The sequence below is a fragment of the Somniosus microcephalus genome, unplaced genomic scaffold, assembly GCF_052327205.1.
Source record: "Somniosus microcephalus isolate GS21.2 unplaced genomic scaffold, FLI_Smic_1.0 scaffold306, whole genome shotgun sequence".
In the NCBI taxonomy this organism is placed as follows: domain Eukaryota; kingdom Metazoa; phylum Chordata; class Chondrichthyes; order Squaliformes; family Somniosidae; genus Somniosus; species Somniosus microcephalus.
The window spans coordinates 284,864-304,175 of NW_028225493.1; the positions used below are offsets into that span (position 1 = coordinate 284,864).

The 19,312-nt window shown below is 43.2% G+C and overlaps 1 protein-coding gene and 1 pseudogene across 1 annotated transcript in view; one reads left to right on the top strand and one right to left on the bottom strand.

Moving 5' to 3' along the window:
- dipk1b (divergent protein kinase domain 1B) overlaps positions 1-19,312 on the top strand; it is a 48,900-nt gene that overhangs the window by 7,372 nt on the left and 22,216 nt on the right. Inside the window, exons 2-3 of the mRNA XM_085980593.1 lie at positions 16,422-16,556; positions 17,152-17,259. Coding sequence (XP_085836719.1) covers positions 16,422-16,556; positions 17,152-17,259 — 243 coding nt within the window. The remainder of the gene's footprint in view (positions 1-16,421; positions 16,557-17,151; positions 17,260-19,312) is intronic.
- LOC147081905 (syncytin-2-like) lies at positions 338-2,315 on the bottom strand (annotated as a pseudogene).

Below are 19,312 nucleotides of genomic sequence, written 5' to 3' on the forward strand. Positions count from 1 at the left end.
CAAGGAGTGACATCACAGGACAGCAGGTAGGTGATTGGTTGGTGAGTATTAAGTGTTTTTTTTCTCTTTTCTCTCTAACCTAAGACAGTGGTTTAAACTCGGTGCGGGAAACTACAAAGTACTGTATTAAATTTATAGCTTAACTAGTTTAATTAATATAACTATAAATAATTGTTGAATAAAGACTTTAACTAATTAAATAAATAAAGTAAGGCTAGACTAAGATACGGCAGGGCAGGTTGTGTGTCTGGACTGCAGTATGTGGGAGTTTGTGGACAGCGAGACTGTCCCGAGTGTCAAAATCTCGACTCCGAGTAAGACTCTAAAACACAAGCAGTACCGTCAGATTGTTAGTTTATTTTACTTGCACAAGGAGAGCGTCCCGCTAAGTCAAAGGCTAGCAGAGACTCTCTGCAGAATTACAGATTAACAACATATTTATACAGTAAAGTAAACAGGTTATGGTTTCATCATGTGTCTTTCAAGTCAGACAAAGGGACAAAGAGTTCTTCAATCCTTAACTAAGTTTCTACATATTTCTAAAGTCTGGCGTAGAGAAAGACTATTGATAATACAATGGGTAGTTAGTTATTCCAGACTATTTAATTAAGACCATCAGTATTGTTTGGAATGTAGTTACTTCATACAATATGTTTCTTCTGTTATCTGGTGGCCAAGCCTCTGGCCAGGTGGCCTGCTTAAGGTTCCCTTTACTCATGTAAATGGTCTTTGTTTACAACGCAGATAAGCAACGGTTTACAGTGTTTAGTCAAGGTTAACAAGTTTAAGGAAGGAAACGAGGACATTTCTGCAGAGGTTTCTGGGAGGACCGGGACTCCATTTTGTTTGTCAAAAAGGGGCACATGTAACTATATTCAGTTTTAAAAGGTACATTTCCACATTCCCCCCTTTTGTCCTTCATAAGGACAACTTAATCCATTCCAATCCTGCTTAGTCTTTCTATTTCCATTTCCGCGCAGAATCCTTCAGTAGTTGTTGCTACCATAACCTTAGTAGTGGTTGCTGTTGGTAACACTGTTTTTCCCACTCTGACACAGCAGCACTTGATTGATACAAACAGAAGGTATAGGGAAAAGATTATCAGCAAAAATATGATCAGGCCCTGTACCAGGGATTTTCCCAGGGATCCTAGCCATCCGGATGCCCAACCCCACAAAGTGGTACCGCCTAGGCCAGTACTTTGTTTGTACTCTATTACCTTCTCTCTAATAAGTTCTGCCAGACTGCTGATCTTTTCTGAGTGATCCGGGATGTACGTGCAGCATTCCTCACCAATCAAAGCGCATGTCCCTCCTTCCTTGGCTAGGAGATAATCTAGGGCCATATGATTTTGGAGAGCCACTGTCCGACTGGCTACCATTTCGTCATTTACCCTTTCGAAGGTTTGTGAGGTTGTGTCGGCTACTGATTCTACTAATTTAGCCAGTTCCCGTATTTCCCACTCGTTTGACATTGTCCCATAGGGTGGTATCATTACCTTGAACATTCCATTCAACCATGTCAAATCCTGTTTAGGTCGATGGCTTTCATAGGCGTCCCTCAGGGTCTTTGTTGTTCTAATAAAGGGTATCACATATCCTAATTAACAGGATCCCGTCCATGATCGTGGTAACCAGGGGTGGTAGGCCTTATGACCACAGATAAAATAGGTTCCATTATAAGAAGTGAATTGCAACTTCTTCTTTGTCATCATAGGGTTGGAACCGGTCCAGGTACCCCCACTCGTCTTATTACGGACATTTGTCATGTTAAACTGACCCACATCGCGCCAGTTGTGGGGTCGAGTTATGGTAAAATTCTGGGCGCATTTGCTTTTACCCACGTTCTCGCCCCCTGCTATGTTCCTTACTAAACATATTTTACCCATTGAGGCCCCTATACCTGAGGTATTAGTAAGAACTAGGAATGGGGGCTGCCGAGTCCGATTATATTTGGGTTGGTACCACCCCTGGAAGGCAGTGAGATTATAAGCTGCTGATTCCCATTCCGGCCTCCAATCCTCTGTACTAGTAGTGCCTTTATAGGATGGGTGCCTTTTCTGGGAAGTATTACCGCGCGTATCGTTCTGACTGATTATCCACTCAGCCATGTCTGATTCGTTAAAGGGAATGGGTCTTAGAGGGATGCCTCCTTTCGAGTGAATGGGCACATGTGCACATACCCAACAGTTGGATAAATCTCTTTCTTGTGCATACTCATGACTCAGTGCCATGAATATGTAGTTCCCTTTGTTCTCGTGTCTGTACCTCTGGTGCTATCAGTAACACAAAGCATAATCCTGTTAAGCAAAGTACTGTCAGTCCCCACAGTCTGTGTAAATCTGTTTCTCTCCCTCTGGTTCCTTCTCCTTTTCCTCCGGATCGGGTGCTTTTTTTTTGCAATGGGACGCATGGATCCATGTTGGTCTTTCTTTTATCTTGATTGCAGTATTAGTTGTCAGCAAAACCTGGTATGGTCCTTCAAATCTGGGTTGTAGACCGCTTTTTCGTTTAAAAATCTTGATGTAAACGAATTCTCCGGGCTCCAGGTTATGGTACTTCCCTTCTGCTGGTTCGACTTGAGCTTCTTTTACCTGTGAATGAAAGCTGGAAATATATTTGGTTAGTGCAATACAATAATTCAACATATTTTCTTCCATTTTATGGATGTCCATTTGTTTTACAGTAAATGGTGCTGTAAAAGGTAGCCGTTGGGGACATCCCATAACTATCTCATGCGGTGACAGGCCTGTTGTTCTGTTAGTTGCAGATTGCATTACCATCAAGGCTAAAGGCAGCAGTTCTACCCATTTTAGTCCAGTGTCATTGCATAGTTTCGCCAGTTTGTTTTTAAGCATTCCATTATATCTCTCAACAAGTCCAGCTGATTGTGGATGATAACTGCAATGGAAATGTTGGTTAATCTGTAAGGCTTTACACATTTCTTTTATAACAGTTCCAGTAAAATGAGACCCATTATCACTTGAAAGTTTAACAGGAATTCCGAAGCGCGGCACGATTTCTTTCAACAAATATTTAGCAACAGTAGTGGCATCGGCCTTTTTACAAGGAAAAGCTTCAATCCATCTAGAAAACACATCTACAATAACTAATACATACTTAAATCCCATACACATAGGTAATTCAATAAAATCCATTTGTAAATGTACAAAAGGTCCCGTTGGGTTTGGGTGGGAGGCAGGTTTTACCTTTTCCGTCTTACCCGGATTCATTGTCTGACAGGTAACACAATTTCCGCAAATTTGTTTTGCAATTGCCGAAATACTTGGTGTATACCAAGTTGCCAAAATATAATCCGCCATCCCCCTTTTGCCCGCATGTGTGAATGTATGAACACATCGGGCAATCCATGGAAGTAAGGATTTGGGTGCCACCATGCGGCCGTCATGGTAAACCCATATTCCTTCTTGAGTTTTACAACATTGATCCCTTGCCCAGGTTAATACCTCATCCATACTGGCCTGTGTGTGCTTGGCATTTAATAATGGCAAGTTTTAACAATTGAATCCTTGGCCGAATTGATTTGAATTTTGATTTTGTGGTCCAAATGGATTTTGAACAGAAAATGTAGTTTGAGGTCCAGCATGTACCTGGGCTCGGGTCACATACGGATTGGGTTCTGGAGGTGGAGGAGGTGGCCCGTTACCAGCCTGTTGAGTCCAGTTATAATTTGGTTGCTGCTGTTTTGATGGGCAATTTGTAGCCCAGTGCCCAGTCTGGCCACCATTGTAACAGGCACCGGATTGTCCTCGTCCGACACCTCCACCGCCTCTACCCCTAAAATTTCCTCTTCCCCCACTCCCTCCTCTTCCCCTACCACGTTGTGGGTAATAGGTGGGTGTTGTTGGGGCTGGTGCCGTTGGAGCTGCTCGCTCCATGAACATGGTAACCTTGCTTTTAGTTTCTCTATTTCGATCTTGTATGTCTTTTAACATAGAATCAACCTTGGATAGCGTTTCCTGTCGCCATCCGAAACAAACTAATTTAAAGGGATCCCTGAGTTCAGGTCATAGTCCGTTTACAACGGCGCTGAACATGGGAGAATCTAATTCCTCTGTTTTCATGCCTGAACATTGGCTCAATTTCTCGCACCCTCTCAACGTAATCCTCAACATCCTCCTCCTTTCTTTGTGTGGTTTCCATAATTTTAGACCAATTTGTTTTCTTTGGGAACACCTTGTGTAAGGCTTCCCAGCACCTTCCCCAGAATTCGTCACTGGGTGGTCTGGTGCCGGGAGCGGCACCGACAGTTTCGCGATGTGTTTTAAAATCTTGGAATTTCGTCTCGAATTCGGCAAATTTGTTGTCTTTTAACCATGCTTTTAGCAGCATTTGGCCATCTAATATGCTGGGCTCATGGCACATGACGATTACTTTTAATTGGTCTATGGCCTTTTCAAGACTGGTTTTGGGGTCTGCCGTAGGGAGTCCAATTCTCATCATCTTTTTCCCGATCCTTAGGGGCATTTGGCGGGTGTCCTTTTGTTTCTTTAGCAACCATCATAAATGGGTTTTTAGCATGTCTAGGACAATTTACCTGCTCTGTTCGTTTATTTGCTTGCTTTTTCCCTTTAGTACACTGCTTGCTGACCTGTAGGCTTTTCTCATGTCGTTTTTCAGCTTCCCTTTTCCAATCCCCAAATGCCGACCAATTTACTTTCTTTTTACCACTTCTGCCTGGGTCTCTGTCTCTAAGACACTCCTCTAGACATGTTATTCTTTCTAAGTTAAAGGAACCATCAGGTGGAAATGGCCTGTTTCCATCCTTAATCCATTTTGTCCAATTTTGTAAGTGGTCAATTGAAGACTGACCACAATTCTGGAGCATAAAATAGGCTGGCGTGCCCTTTGGTGGTGTTTTACTTGCCCCGGCACCCATTCTGATTGATTGAGAGTTTTTACAGTTTCTGATCTCTCAATCCTTTTCGGTCAACTGAGTTCTCTACGCCCACTTCTACTGGCCATCACGTGGCCTAAAAAGGCTCTTAATTCGGGCTCAGTCTGGGTGTGTGAGATATATTGCTGAAAACAGATTGACGATCCCGATCACTTTTTACTCTCTACCAATTTAAGTGTTCCTAAGACACAACCTCCCCTGTTGAACCCCCTGTTATGTCTTTCCAAGAGCTCACAGACAATAGTAGCACAATAATACAAAGCTGAAATTTTTTTTTACAGTGATGACAAAAATTGCAAAAACCCAGAGGGTATACAGATCATAATTCTTATACTCTAACTAAACAAATAGTCAATTCTCAGTCTGCGTTGTACGCCCCTACAGACCAAGTCCTTAACAGTAAAACTTATTACTTTAAAATTCTGTCTTTCAAGGATAAGTCCTATCTTTCAAGGACGAGCGTCCCTTTTTACTTTTCCTCTATTTCAAGGATATTTCTCCCTTTCTTTCAAGGGTAATCGTTTCTTTCCTTCAAGAAACAGGGACCTCTACAGACGTCTCTTACCTTCCTTTCAACAATCTGCCCGGCCTGTTTTCAGGGTTCAGGTTTTTGAAATCTGTCTCCTTTTACTGTCAAGCTGAAAGAGGAAGTGATAACAAAAATTTCAACTCAACCCTGAAATGAGTCTTAACAGATCGCAGTACTCCCGCCGAGACAAACAGACTACACTACTGTACTGTCCAAGGAGGAACCCCTTTGGTGACTAAGCGCCACTGATAACTGGCCAGTTAGGGTCCGTTCTTAGAGAGTCATCGTGTTCTTGTCCGTTTACTCGCCGGTAGGTCGTAAGCAATCTCGGTGGGACCCCCTGTCGAAATCTCGACTCCGAGTAAGACTCTAAAACACAAGCAGTACCGTCAGATTGTTAGTTTATTTTACTTGCACAAGGAGAGCGTCCCGCTAAGTCAAAGGCTAGCAGAGACTCTCTGCAGAATTACAGATTAACAACATATTTATACAGTAAAGTAAACAGGTTATGGTTTCATCATGTGTCTTTCAAGTCAGACAAAGGGACAAAGAGTTCTTCAATCCTTAACTAAGTTTCTACATATTTCTAAAGTCTGGCGTAGAGAAAGACTATTGATAATACAATGGGTAGTTAGTTATTCCAGACTATTTAATTAAGACCATCAGTATTGTTTGGAATGTAGTTACTTCATACAATATGTTTCTTCTGTTATCTGGTGGCCAAGCCTCTGGCCAGGTGGCCTGCTTAAGGTTCCCTTTACTCATGTAAATGGTCTTTGTTTACAACGCAGATAAGCAACGGTTTACAGTGTTTAGTCAAGGTTAACAAGTTTAAGGAAGGAAACGAGGACATTTCTGCAGAGGTTTCTGGGAGGACCGGGACTCCATTTTGTTTGTCAAAAAGGGGCACATGTAACTATATTCAGTTTTAAAAGGTACATTTCCACACGAGCAAACACGTCTGCAGGAGATGTCTCTGTCTCGAATCTCTCCGGCTCAGAGTCATTGAGCTGGAGTGCGAGTTGGAGACACTCCGACACATAAGGGAGGGGGAGGAATTTCTGGACAGTTTTATCCAGAATGCAGTCACACCCCAGAGGAAAGCACAGGTTCAGGAAGGGGAGGGCGTGACTGTTAGGGAACCGAGTAGCGGGGATTTAGGAGAGGTTGAGAAGGAGGTCCCGCAGACACTGGTCCTGTCCAACAGGTACAAAATACTCGCTACCTGTGAGGACAAACAGAAAGACTGCAGGGAGGACAGCCACAATGCAGACCAAGGCAACATGGCTCAGAAGGCTGTCTAAGGGGTGGGGAGGGGGGGTGGGGGTGGGAAGAGCAGAATAGAAATGTGGTAGTGATGGGGGATTCTATAATTAGGGGGATAGGAAACGTCCTCTACAGCCAAGAACGAGAATCCCGAAGGGTGTGTTGCCTACCCAGTGCCAGGGTAAGGGATATCTCACGGTGGCTGGAGAGGAACTTGGAAAAGGAGGGGGTAAATCCAGTTGTCGTGGTCCATGTTGGAACAAACGACATAGATAGGAACAGGGAGGAGGTCCTGCTGAAAGAGCATCAGGAGTTAGGCTCTAAATTAAAAAGCAGGACCGCGAGGGTAATAATCTCTGGATTATTGCCCGAGCCACGTGCAAATTTGCTTAGAAGCAGATAGATCCGGAGAATTAACACGTGGCTAAAGGGCTGGTGTGGGAGAGAGGGGTTCCTTTTCATGGGACGCTGGCACCGGTTCTGGGACAGGAAGGAGCTGTACCGATGGGACGGGCTCCACCTGAACCGGGATGGGACCCGTGTCCTAGCGGAAAGGGTAAATAGGGAGGTGGCAAAGGCTTTAAACTAGTAAGATGGGGGGAGGGATCTACAAGAAACGTAACAGCCTAAATATAAACAAAACAGGAAAAGAGAGCATAGGAAAGAATAAAGTAAGGGAGGACATTGATGGCAAGGGAATAAAGAGAGTTATAGAATAGGAGTCTAAAAAGATGAAGTGAGAGGAAATCCTATTAAAAATGAGTTAAACTGTCTGTACAGCAATGCACACAGTGTCCGTAATAAAACAGGGGATCTGGAGGCAATTATGTGTTGCGAGGAACCAGACATAGTAGGGATTACTGAGACATGGCTACAGAAAAATCAGGACTGAGAATTAAACATTGCAGGGTATAACATATTTAGAAAAGATAGAGAGGGAAAAAGGGGAGGTGGAGTAGCTGTACTTATTAGGGATAACATAATGGCAGTAGAAAAAAGCGACGTAGCTATCAGCAAGACAAAAATAGAATCCATATGGATAGAGATAAAAGATAATAAAGGATCAATCACACTAATTGGTGCAGTCTACAGACCACCTAATAGTGGAAGGGAGGTGGAGGAAGAAATATGCAGACAAATTAGGGAAATGAGTAAAAAACATAGAATAATAATCATGGAGGATTTCAACTACCCTGATATTAATTGGACAGAAGAGGTAGGTAAAGGGGATAAAGGAATTGAGTTCCTACAATGTGTACAGGACTCCTTTCTAACCCAATATGCAAAAAGCCCAACAAGGGAGGATTCGCTATTGGATCCAGTAATGGGGAAGGAACCAGAGGAGAAAAGAGAAGTAAAAGTAGGGGAACATCTAGGCAATAGTGACCATAAAATAATACGCTTTAAGATGATAATTGAGAAGAACATAAGTATGATGAAAACCAGGGTACTAGATTGGAGAAAAGCTGATTTTGAGGGGCTGAGAATAGAACTTGGGAAAATAAAATGGGCAACAATATTGGCAAACAACGATGTAGAACAGCAATGGGAAACATTTAAAACGGGGTTCAACAGAGTGCAGGAAAAATATATTCTGCTAAAAGGAAAGAAACTACTGTAAATGCTAATGAGACTCCATGGATGAATAAAGCCATAAGGGAACAATTGAGGGTAAGGAAAGAGGCATACATTAAGTACATAGACAGCAGGGAAGTGCATGATAAAGGAGAATATGAAGAGATTAGGAGAGAAGTCAAAAAAAACAATTAGGAAGGCAAAAAGGAACTATGAAATTAAATTATCAAGGAACATAAAACAAAATAAAATATTTTACAGACACATCAATTTATAAAAAGGAAGGTTGGGATGGGAATAGGGCCATTAAGGGATAGACAGGATAATACCACAGGTAATGATAGAGAGATGGCAGAAATATTAAATAATTATTTTGCTTTAGTATTTACCAGGGAGATAGAACAGGTGGACATGACATTGGATGATGAGATTAGTAATGAGAGAAGTGCATTTAAAATAAAAAGAGGGGATCTCTATTAAATAAACTAATCAAACTCAGAGGATAAAACCCCTGGTCTGGATGGATTGCATAGAAACATAGAAGATAGGAGCAGGAGTAGGCCATTCAGCCCCTCGAGCCTGCTCCGCCATTCAATGCAATCATGGCTGATCATCCAAATTCAGTACCCGGTCCCTGATTTCTCCCCAAACCCCTTGATCCCTTTAGCCTTAAGAAATATATCCAACTCCTTCTTGAATATATTTAATGAATTGACCTCTACTGCCTTCTGTGGTAGAGAATTCCACAGGTTCACCACTCTGTGGGTGAAGAGATTCCTCCTAATTTCTGTCCTAAATGGCCTACCCCTTATCCTTAGACTGTGACCCCTGGTTCTGGACTCCCCGACCATCAGGAACATCCTTCCTGCATCTAGTCTGTCTAGTCCTGTTAGAATTTTATAAGTTTCAATGAGATCCCCTCTCATTCTTCTAAACTCCAGCGAGTACAAGCCCAATCGACCCAATCTCTCCTCATACGTCATTCCTGCCATCCCAGGTATCAGCCTGGTGAATCTTCGCTGAACTCCCTCCATGGCAAGAACATCCTTCCTCAGATAAGGCGACCAAAACTGCACACAATACTCAAGATGTGGTCTCACCAAGGCCCTGTACAACTGCAAGACATCCTTGTTCCTGTACTCAAACCCTCTCGCTACGAAGGCCAACATACCATTTGCCGCCTTAACTGCCTGCTGCACCTGCATGCTTACCTTCTGCGACTGGTGCACAAGGACACCCAGGTCTCGTTGCACTTCCCCTTCCCCAATCTATTGCCATTCAGATAATAATCTGCCTTCCTGTTTGCCATCAAAGTGGATAACCTCACATTTATCCACGTTATATTGCATCTGTCATGCATCTGCCCAATCACCCAACCTGTCCAAATCATCCTGGAGTTTCTCGGCATCCTCCTCACAGCACACACGCCCACCCAGCTTTGTGTTGTCGGCAAATTTGGAGATATTACATCTAGTTCCCTTGTCTAGATCATTAATATATATTGTGAATAGCTGGGGTCCAAGGACCGATCCCTGCGGTATCCCACTAGTCACTGCCTGCTACTTGGAAAAAGAACCGTTTATTCCAACTCTTTACTTTCTGTCTGCCAACCAGTTCTCTATCCAAGTCAATACCTTGGCCCCAATCCCATGTGCCTTAACTTTACACGCTAATCTCTTATGCGGGACCTTATCAACAGCCTTCTGAAAGTCCAAATACACCACATCCACTGGTTCTCCCTTATCTATTTTACCAGTTACATCCTCAAAAAATTCCATTAGATTAGTCAAGCACGATTTACCTTTTGTAAATCCATGTTAACTTTGTCCGATCCTGTCACTGTTTTCCAAGTGCTCTGCTATTACATCTTTTATAATGGACTCTAGCATTTTCTCCACCGATGTCAGGCTTACCAGTCTGTAATTCCCCGTTTTCTCTCTACCACCTTTTTTGAATAGTGGGGTACCCTCCAATCCATGGATACTGTTCCAGAGTCCATCGAATGTTGGAAGATGATCAGCAATGCATCTACTATTTCTAGGGCCACTTCCTTAAGTACCCTAGGATGTAGATTATCAGGCCCTGGGGATTTATCGCCCTACAGTCCCATCAATTTTCCTAACGCCATTTCCCTACAACTACTGATTTCTTTCAGTTCCTCCCTTTCATCAGACCCTATGTTTCCCGACATCTCTGGGAGGTTATTTGTGTCCTCCTTTGTGAAGACAGAACCAAAATATGTATTTAATTGGCCTGGCATTTCTTTGTTCCCCATTATAAATTCCCCTGATTCTGACTGCAAGGGACCTACGCTTGACTTCACCAATCTTTTTCTCTTCCCAAAGCAATAAAAGGTTTTACAGTCAGTTTTTATGTTCCCTGAAAGCTTACTCTCATATTCTATATTCCCGTTCTTAATTAATCCCTTTGTCCTCCTTTGTTGAATCCTAAACTGCTCCCAATCCTCAGGTTTACTGCTTTTTCTGGCCAATTTATATGTCCTCTCCTTGGATCTTATGCTATCCCTAATTTCCCTTGTTAGCCACGGTTGAGTCACCTTTTTTGTTTTATTTTTATGCCAAATTGGGATGAACAAATTCTGTAGTTCATCCATGCGGTCTTTGAATGTTTGCCATTGCCTATCCACCGTCAACCCTTTGAGTGACATTCCCCAATCAATCCTACCCAACTCGCGCCTCAGACCATCGTAGTTTCCTTTATTTAAATTCAGGACCCTAGTCTCTGAGTCAACTACTTCATTCTCCATCTTAATGAAGAATTCGATCATATTATGATCGCTCCGACCCAAAGGGCCTCATACAACAAGATTGCTTCCACGCATTTTCAAAGAATCTAGGGAAGAGATAGCAAAGGCACATATTTAATAATTCATTAGAAAAAGGTGTAGTGCCAGAGGACTGATGGATAGCTAACATAATACCTATATTTAAGAAGGGGGATAGAACATGTCCCGGGAATTATAGACCAGTCAGCTTAACATCGGTAGTAGGAAAAAATAATGGAATCTCTACTAAAGGAGAAAATAGAAGGACATCTAGAAACCAAAAATATTGTAATGAATAGTCAGCATACAATGTTGCGAAGAATAGTGGAAGGCCAGAGGATTGGGAAATTTTTTTAAACCAGCAAAGGACGGTGAATAAAATGATAGAGAGAAGATAGCTTATGAGAGTAAGCTAGCAAGAAATATAAAAACAGACAGTAAGAGCTTCTACAGGTATATAAAAAGGAAGAGAGTAGCTAAAGTAAACGTTGGTCCCCTAGAAGATGAGTCTGGGGAATTAATAATGGGAAACAGGAAAATGGCGGCGACTTTGAACAAATATTTTGTATCGGTCTTCACGGTAGAAGACACTAAAAGCATCCCAATAATGGATAATCAAGGGGCTATTGGGGTGTCGGGGGTGGGGGATTAAAACAATCACTAGAGACAAAGTACTAGGCAAACTACTGGGACTAAAGGTGGACAAGTCCCCATGACCTGGTGGCCTACATTCTAGGGTCTTAAAAGAGGTGGCTGCAGAGATAGTGGATGCATTGGTTGTAATCTACCAAAATTCCCTGGATTCTGGAGAGGTCCCAGTGGACTGGAAAACCGCAAATATAATGCCCCTATTTAAGAAAGGAGGGAGACAGAAAGCAGGCAACTATAGACCAGTTAGCCTAACATCTGTCATTGGGAAAATGCTGGAGTCCATCATAAAGGAAATGATAGCAGGACATTTAGAAAATCATAATATAGTCAAACAGAGTCAGCATGGTTTTATGAAAGGGAAATCATGTTTGACAAATTTGCTGGAGTTCTTTGAGGATGTAACGAGCAGGGTGGATAAAGGGGAACCAGCAGATGTCTTGTATTTGGATTTCCAGAAGGCATTCGATAAGGTGCCACATAAAAGGTTACTGCACAAGATAAGAGCTCACGGGGTTGGGGGTAATATATTAGCATGGATAGGGGATTGGCTAACTAACAGAAAACAGAGAGTTGGGATAAATGGGTCATTTTCAGGTTGGCAAACTAACTAGTGGGGTGCCACAGGGATCAATGTTGGGGCCTCAACTATTTACAATCTATATTAATGACTTGGATGAAGGGACCGAGTGTAATGTAGCCAAATCTGCTGATGATACAAAGATAGGTGGGAAAGCAAATTGTGTGGAGGACGCAAATAATCTCCAAAGGGATATAGACAGGCTAAGTGAGTGGGTAAAAAATCTGGCAGATGGAGTATAATGTGGGAAAATGCGAGGTTATCCACTTTGGTAGGAAAAATAAAAAAGCAAATTATTATTTAAATGGGGAGAGATTACAAAATGCTGAGGTACAGAGGAATCTGGGGGTCCTTGTGCATGAATCACAAAAAGTTAGCATGTAGGTACAGCAAGTAATTAGGAATACAAATGGAATGTTGGCCTTTATTGCAAAGGGAATGGAGTATAAAAGTAGGGAAGTCCTGTTACAACTGTACAGGGCGTTAGTGAGACCACACCTGGAGTACTGCGTACAGTTTTGGTCTCCTTATTTAAGGAAGGATATACTTGCATTGGAGGCAGTTCAGAGAAGGTTCATGAGGTTGATTCCTGGGATGAAGGGGTTGTCTTATGAAGAAAGGTTGAGCAGGTTGGGCCTATACTCATTGGAGTTTAGAAGAATGAGAGGGGATCTTATTGAAACATATAAGATTCTGAAGGGGCTTGACAGAGTAGATGCAGAGAGGATGTTTCCCCTCGTGGGGGAATCTAGAACTAGGGGGCATAATTTCAGAATAAGGGGGCACCCATTTAAAATAGAAATGAGGAGGAATTTCTTCTCTCTGAGGGTCGTGAATCTTTGGAATTCTCTTCCCCAGAGAGCTGTGGAGGCTGGGTCATTGAATATATTTATGGTGGAGATAGACAGATTTTTGAATGGTAAGGGAGTTGAGGCTCATGGGGAGCGGGCAGGGAAGTGGAATTCAGCCCAAGATCAGATCAGCCATGATAGGACAAGGAAAGAGGTTCTGCTGAGGGAGTATGAGCAGCTAGGGGCCAAATTAAAAAGCAGAACCACAAGGGTAATAATCTCTGGATTACTACCTGAGCCACAAGCAAATTTGGCTAGGGTAAATAAAATCAGAGAGTTAAATGCGTGGCTCAAAGACTGGTGTGGGAGAAATGGGTTTTGCTTCTTGGGACACTGGCATCAGTACTGGGACAAGAGAGAGCTGTTCCGTTGGGACAGACTTCACTTGGCCAGTGCTGGGACTAGAATCCTGGTGAATCGAATAACTAGGGCTGTAGAAAGGGCTTTAAACTAATTAGTGGGGGGGAGGTTTCAAGAGAGCGAAAAATAAAAATGTCAGTGGAGAAGGCAATAGAGCAAGGTAGCAGTGGGGGAATTAAAAACCAGAGCGTGTCAGGAAGGGACAGAATATATAAAGATAAAGGTAAAGTAGTAAAGGGGGTAAAAGCAGGAATAAATTGTCACAAAACATATTTAAAAGTTCTTTATCTGAATGCACGCAGCATTCGTAACAAAATAGACAAGTTGACGGTACAAATAACTACACATGGGTATGATCTGGTGGCCATTACAGAAACATGGCTGCAAGGTGACCATGACTGGGAACTAAACATCCAGGGGTATTTGACTATTAGGAAGGACAGACAGGAAGGAAAGGGAGGTGGGGTGGCTATGTTAATAAAGGATGGAATCACTGCAATAGTGAGAAATGATATTGGGTCAAAGGATCAGGATAGTGAAACAGTTTGGGTGGAGATAAGGACTAATAAGGGGAAAAAGTCACTAGTGGGCGTAGTCTATAGGCCTCCTAACAGTTGCAACTCTATTGGTCGGCGTATAAATCAGGAAATAGTTGGGGCTTGTAATAAGGGAACAGCTATAATCATGGGAGATTTTAACTTTCATATTGACTGGACAAATCAAATCAGGCAGGGCAGCCTTAAGGAAGAGTTCATAGAGTGCATTAGGGACGGGTTCCTTGAGCAGTATGTTACTGAACCAACCAGGGGGCAGGCAATCTTAGATCTGGTCCTGTGTAATGAGACAGGATTAATAAAAAAATGTCCTAGTAAAGGATCCCCTTGGAATGAGTGGAAACACTCTCTCTGTATCTACTCTATCAAAACCTTTATTGATTTTAAAGACCTCTGTTAGGTCACCCCTCAGCCTTCTCTTTTCAAGAGAAAAGAGACCCAGCCTGTTCATCCTTTCCTGATAGATGTACCCTTGTGGCGGAACCACTGAATGACTCTGGCTAACTGTATATAATTCTCTAACGATGTTCTAACACCAGCCTAAACCTGTACCATTGTGTTAGGCATTACTGTGTTTTGTATACAGAGTTTGCATGTACAGGGCGTGGCCCCTTTAAGAACGCGGGCAAACGCGATGACGTCACGTCGCAAACCACGGGACTGCTTAGGCAGTCCTCATGGCATCTCCGTTGAGTGAAGACCTGTTTGATTGTTCTCTTGTGTCGATCTCCGTTATTCGTAGGAATTCGTCAATTCCTACACCCTCGCATTTCTGCTATCAATCTTGTAAATCTTCTCTGCACCCTCTCCAGTGCCTCCACATCCCTTTTATAATATGGCAACCAGAATTGCACACAGTACTCCATGTGTGGTCTAACCAGGGCTCGATACAAGTTCAGCATAACTTCACTACTTTTCAATTCTATCCCTCTTCTAGACTCATCTTTTGTTTCTTTACTTGTCCCATTACCATCTCCTTTTGCCTTGTACAATCGTACCTTTTGTCATTTAATCACTCCTGCCTTCCACCCTATCACAGACCTTCCCTTTCGTTCTTTCCTCCCCTCCCCCTTTCCCTGCCCCTGCACTTGCTTAAAAATCTGTTACATCTCTAACTTTTTCTAGTTATGACAAAGGGTCAGCGACCTGAAACGTTAACTCTGTTTCTCTCTCCACAGATGCTGCCTGACCTGCTGAGTGTTTCCAGCATTTTCTGTTTTTATTTCAGATTTTAAGCATCTGCATATTTTGCATTTGTAATGCTGCAGTGATGTTGGTTGAAAGATAAATGTTGGCCAGGATACTAGGAGAACTGGAATGCACTGCCTGAAATGGTGGTGGAAGCAGATTCAATTGTAACTTTCAAAAGGGAATTGGATAAATTCTTAAGGAAACATTTACAGGGCAATGGGGAAAGAGCAGGGGAGTGGGACTACTTGGACTGCTCTACCACAGACACGATGGGCCGAATGGCCTACTTCTGTGCTATACGATTAGATGAACTCCCCTGCTCTTCTTCAAATAGTGCCGTTGGATCTTTTACCTCCAGTGGAGAGGGCAGACAGGGTCTCAGTTTAATGTGTCAGACAAAAGTCCTCCCTTGCCTGAAGTGACAGCCTGCATTGTGGGCTCAAGTCTCTGGAGTCGGGCTTAAACCCACGACCAAGCGGCAGAAGTACTCTGATTGTGACATAATTCTGCTAATGCCCCTTTAACCCACAAAAAGTCTTAATTGCTGTTAAGTAAATAGTGAGTTCAGAGTTTCATTCTGTGGTGAGAAAGGTTTGCAGATTCGAAGATTCTTGTAAATTTCAGGCTCCAGCTCAGAAGAACAGGGATGAGATGCTTTACTACAGTATGAATGTCTGGATTTCACCGGTCCGATAGCCTCACTTGCCCCACGTGCCAACACAGAGTGTATGGGCCAAGCCCCAGTTCAAAACCAGGCTAAAGGTCATGGGCAGTGACCCCAGACTGCTTTTACTTCTCTCATTTTACCTCCTCTTGTCTCCACAGAATCACTTCTGCCTTTTAACCATCTCCCATTCTCCATCTCCTGGGGTCTGACTGGCTTTCCCCTTCTCCCGATCTGTTATTTTTAATGAGCTTATCTGTAACATTTTCATGTGAAATTTTCACCTGCAGCAGCCCCGTCTCCCTTGATTATCCATTACCATTTTGAAATTGGCAACACCGTCATCTTCCAGTGTCTCCCTTGTTGGTGATTCCTCATGTTCACCATTGCCCGCCTCGTATCTCTGGATTTACTCCAGGCTGCGGCAGTGGAGACACCGTCTGTGGAATGAGCTTTTGTGCATCATATTCGTGACTAAAACTATTTGTGTATTTTTGGTAGAAGCGACTCCCTGGTGTTAAAGTGAAGTACCTGTTCTTGGTGTGGTTAGGAATCCTGGTAGGCAGCTGGGTGCTTTACATGCATTACTCGTCCTACTCCGAACTGTGCCGAGGTCACATCTGCCAGATGATAATAGTAAGTACTAAGAGTTTGAACATTAAGCCTTTTTCAATTAGTACGACTTCTGAGACTGAGGAATTAGCTCAGTGGCCATTGTTGAGTCATTAAACAGATCATTTAATTTAAAAATAAATCAATATGTTAGTGAAACATTGGAAGCAAAATTGTTCTTAAAGTGGCCAGGATTCCTGCTCCTGATTGATATCCAGTATCCTCTTGTGTAAAATGTGATGTGCCACAGTCTGCTTCAGGACCACAGAATATCTGTAATTTAACATCACAAGTAAAATGAGTCCTGAAAAAGCGTTACTAGAATTCTTTAATTTCACATAACTTACTCCGGGCCTGAGCTTCCCTCTCAGCCTCTAATCTCAGAAATAGGACTGATTCACCGATAAACTGCAGGGGAACGGGTAATAATATCAACCTCATTAGAAGGGAAACAGACAGGGTTTTAGGCCCTGAGCCCTGTCATTGTTCAGTTTAAGTTGTGAAAGGAATGTATCATTCCCTTTGTGTAATGTGTCAAGAATCTGGAATATTATTTTTGTTGATCTAGGCAACATTTATTTAACAGACTGTAACCTGCAGAGTTTAATTTTTTTTTCAGTGTGATCACTACAAGAAAGGAATTATTTCTGGCTCTGCATGCAAGGACCTGTGTGAGGAAAACACACTGCTGTTCCAACAATGTCTGTCGTCAAACCCCGTGCATCAGGTATTGCATTTGTTGCCGAGACCAAGATCGGTGCTTGTACAGTGGCTCCCACATCACAGTTTACAGCTGTTGCAGCCCAGGGACAATGAGGCACATGTTTAGGTACAGACACAATAAGTGGACAGCACACAGGCCATTACCAACATTTACCAAAGTTCCAATTCAGCTTAAAGTTGTGGAGTATAAAAGATGAATTTAAGCCATTCTCCATGGCGGCTCAGAACTTGGGCTTACTGCGATCAAGGTTAGAGATGTGAGGCTGCCCCACCCCCAAAACTGTCATAGGGTGAAAATGGGCACCCAAATTTCTGGGCCATGAATTCCACTTTAGACAAAAGGCGAACACACAGTTAAATACAACTTCTTCGCGCAGAGGGTGGTGAACGTGTGAATCAGCGAAGTTGGGAAAGCCGAGGAAATTATACATCGCAAGAGGATGTTGTTGCATTTTTGGCAATAAGGAATTTTGGAGGGTGTGAGATAATATGAGGTATAGATTCTGTAATCTTTGGCATCAATCCGATGGGTGGTGGCGTTACAATTTGGATGCACAAAGTCAGTTTCCAAAGGCAGGCAATGTTACTGGGCTAGTAATCCAGAGGCCTGGACTAATGATCCAGAGACATGAGTTCAAAATCCCACCACGGCAGCTGGGGAATTAAAATTCAGTTAATTAAATTAATCTGGAATAAAAAATCTAGTATCAGTAATGGTGACCATGAAACTATTGGATTGTCGTAAAAACCCATCTGGTTCACTAATGTCCTTTAGGAAGGAAATCTGCCGTCCTTACCTGGTCTGGCCTGTATGTGACTCCAGACCCACAGCAATGTGGTTGGCTCTTAACTGCCACTCAGTTGTAACAAACCGCTACGAAACACAATAATAAGAATAAAACCAGACGGACCACTCGGCATCAACCTCGGCACCGGCTACAGACACGGCAACAGCACACCCATCCCAGTCGACCCTCACCAACATCTAGGGACTTGTGCCAAAATTTAAGAGCTGTCCCACAACAGCCTGACACAGTCATACTCAGAATCATACCTTTCAGCCAATGTCCCAGACTCCTACATCACCATCCCTGGGTATGTCCAGGGGTGACGGCACAGTGGTATACAGTTGGGAAGGAGTGGCTCTGGGAGTCCTCAACATTGACTCTGGACCCCATGAAGTCTCATGGCTTCAGGTCAAACATGCTGATTACCACCTCAGCTGATGAATCATGTTGAACACCACTTGGAAGAAGCATTGAGGGTAGCAAGGGCATAGAATGTACTCTGGGTGGGGGACTTCAATGTCCATCACCAAGAGTGGCTCGGTAGCACCATTACTGACCAAGCTGGTCGAGTCCTGAAGGATATAGCTACCAGTCTGGGCCTGCGACAGGTGGTGAGAGAAACAACACGAGGGAAAAACCTACTTGACCTCGTCCTCACCAATCTACCTCTTGCAGATGCATCTGTCCATGACCGTATTGGTAGCAGTGACCACCACACAGTCATTATGGAGACGAAGTCCCGTCTTCACACTGAGGACCCCCTCCATCGTGTTGTGTGGCACTACCACCGTGCTAAATGGGATTGATTCAGAACAGATCTGGCGGCTCAAAACTGGGCATCCATGAGGCGCTGTGGGCCATCAGCAGCAGCAGAATAGTATTCCACCACAATCTGTAACCTCATGGCCCGGCATATCCCTCACTCTACCATTACCATCAAGCCAGGGGACCAACCCTGGTTCAATAAGGAGTGGAGAAGAGCATGATAGCAAAATACTGCAGATGTTGGAAATCCGAAATAACAACAGAAAATGCTGGAAAAACTCAGCAGGTCAGGCAACATCCGTGGAGAGAAATTTGAGTTGACGTTTCGGGTCGAACCCTTCTTCAAAACTGGAAAGAAAAGAAACTAGATCGAAGGCAGGGCTGCGATCGGACAAAAGAATAAAAGAAACGAAAGAAGTAAAAGAGATTGGGAGACCAAACGCAGATTGGGTGACCGCTTTGTGGAACACCTCCATTCAGTCCGTAAGGGTGACCCCGAGCTTC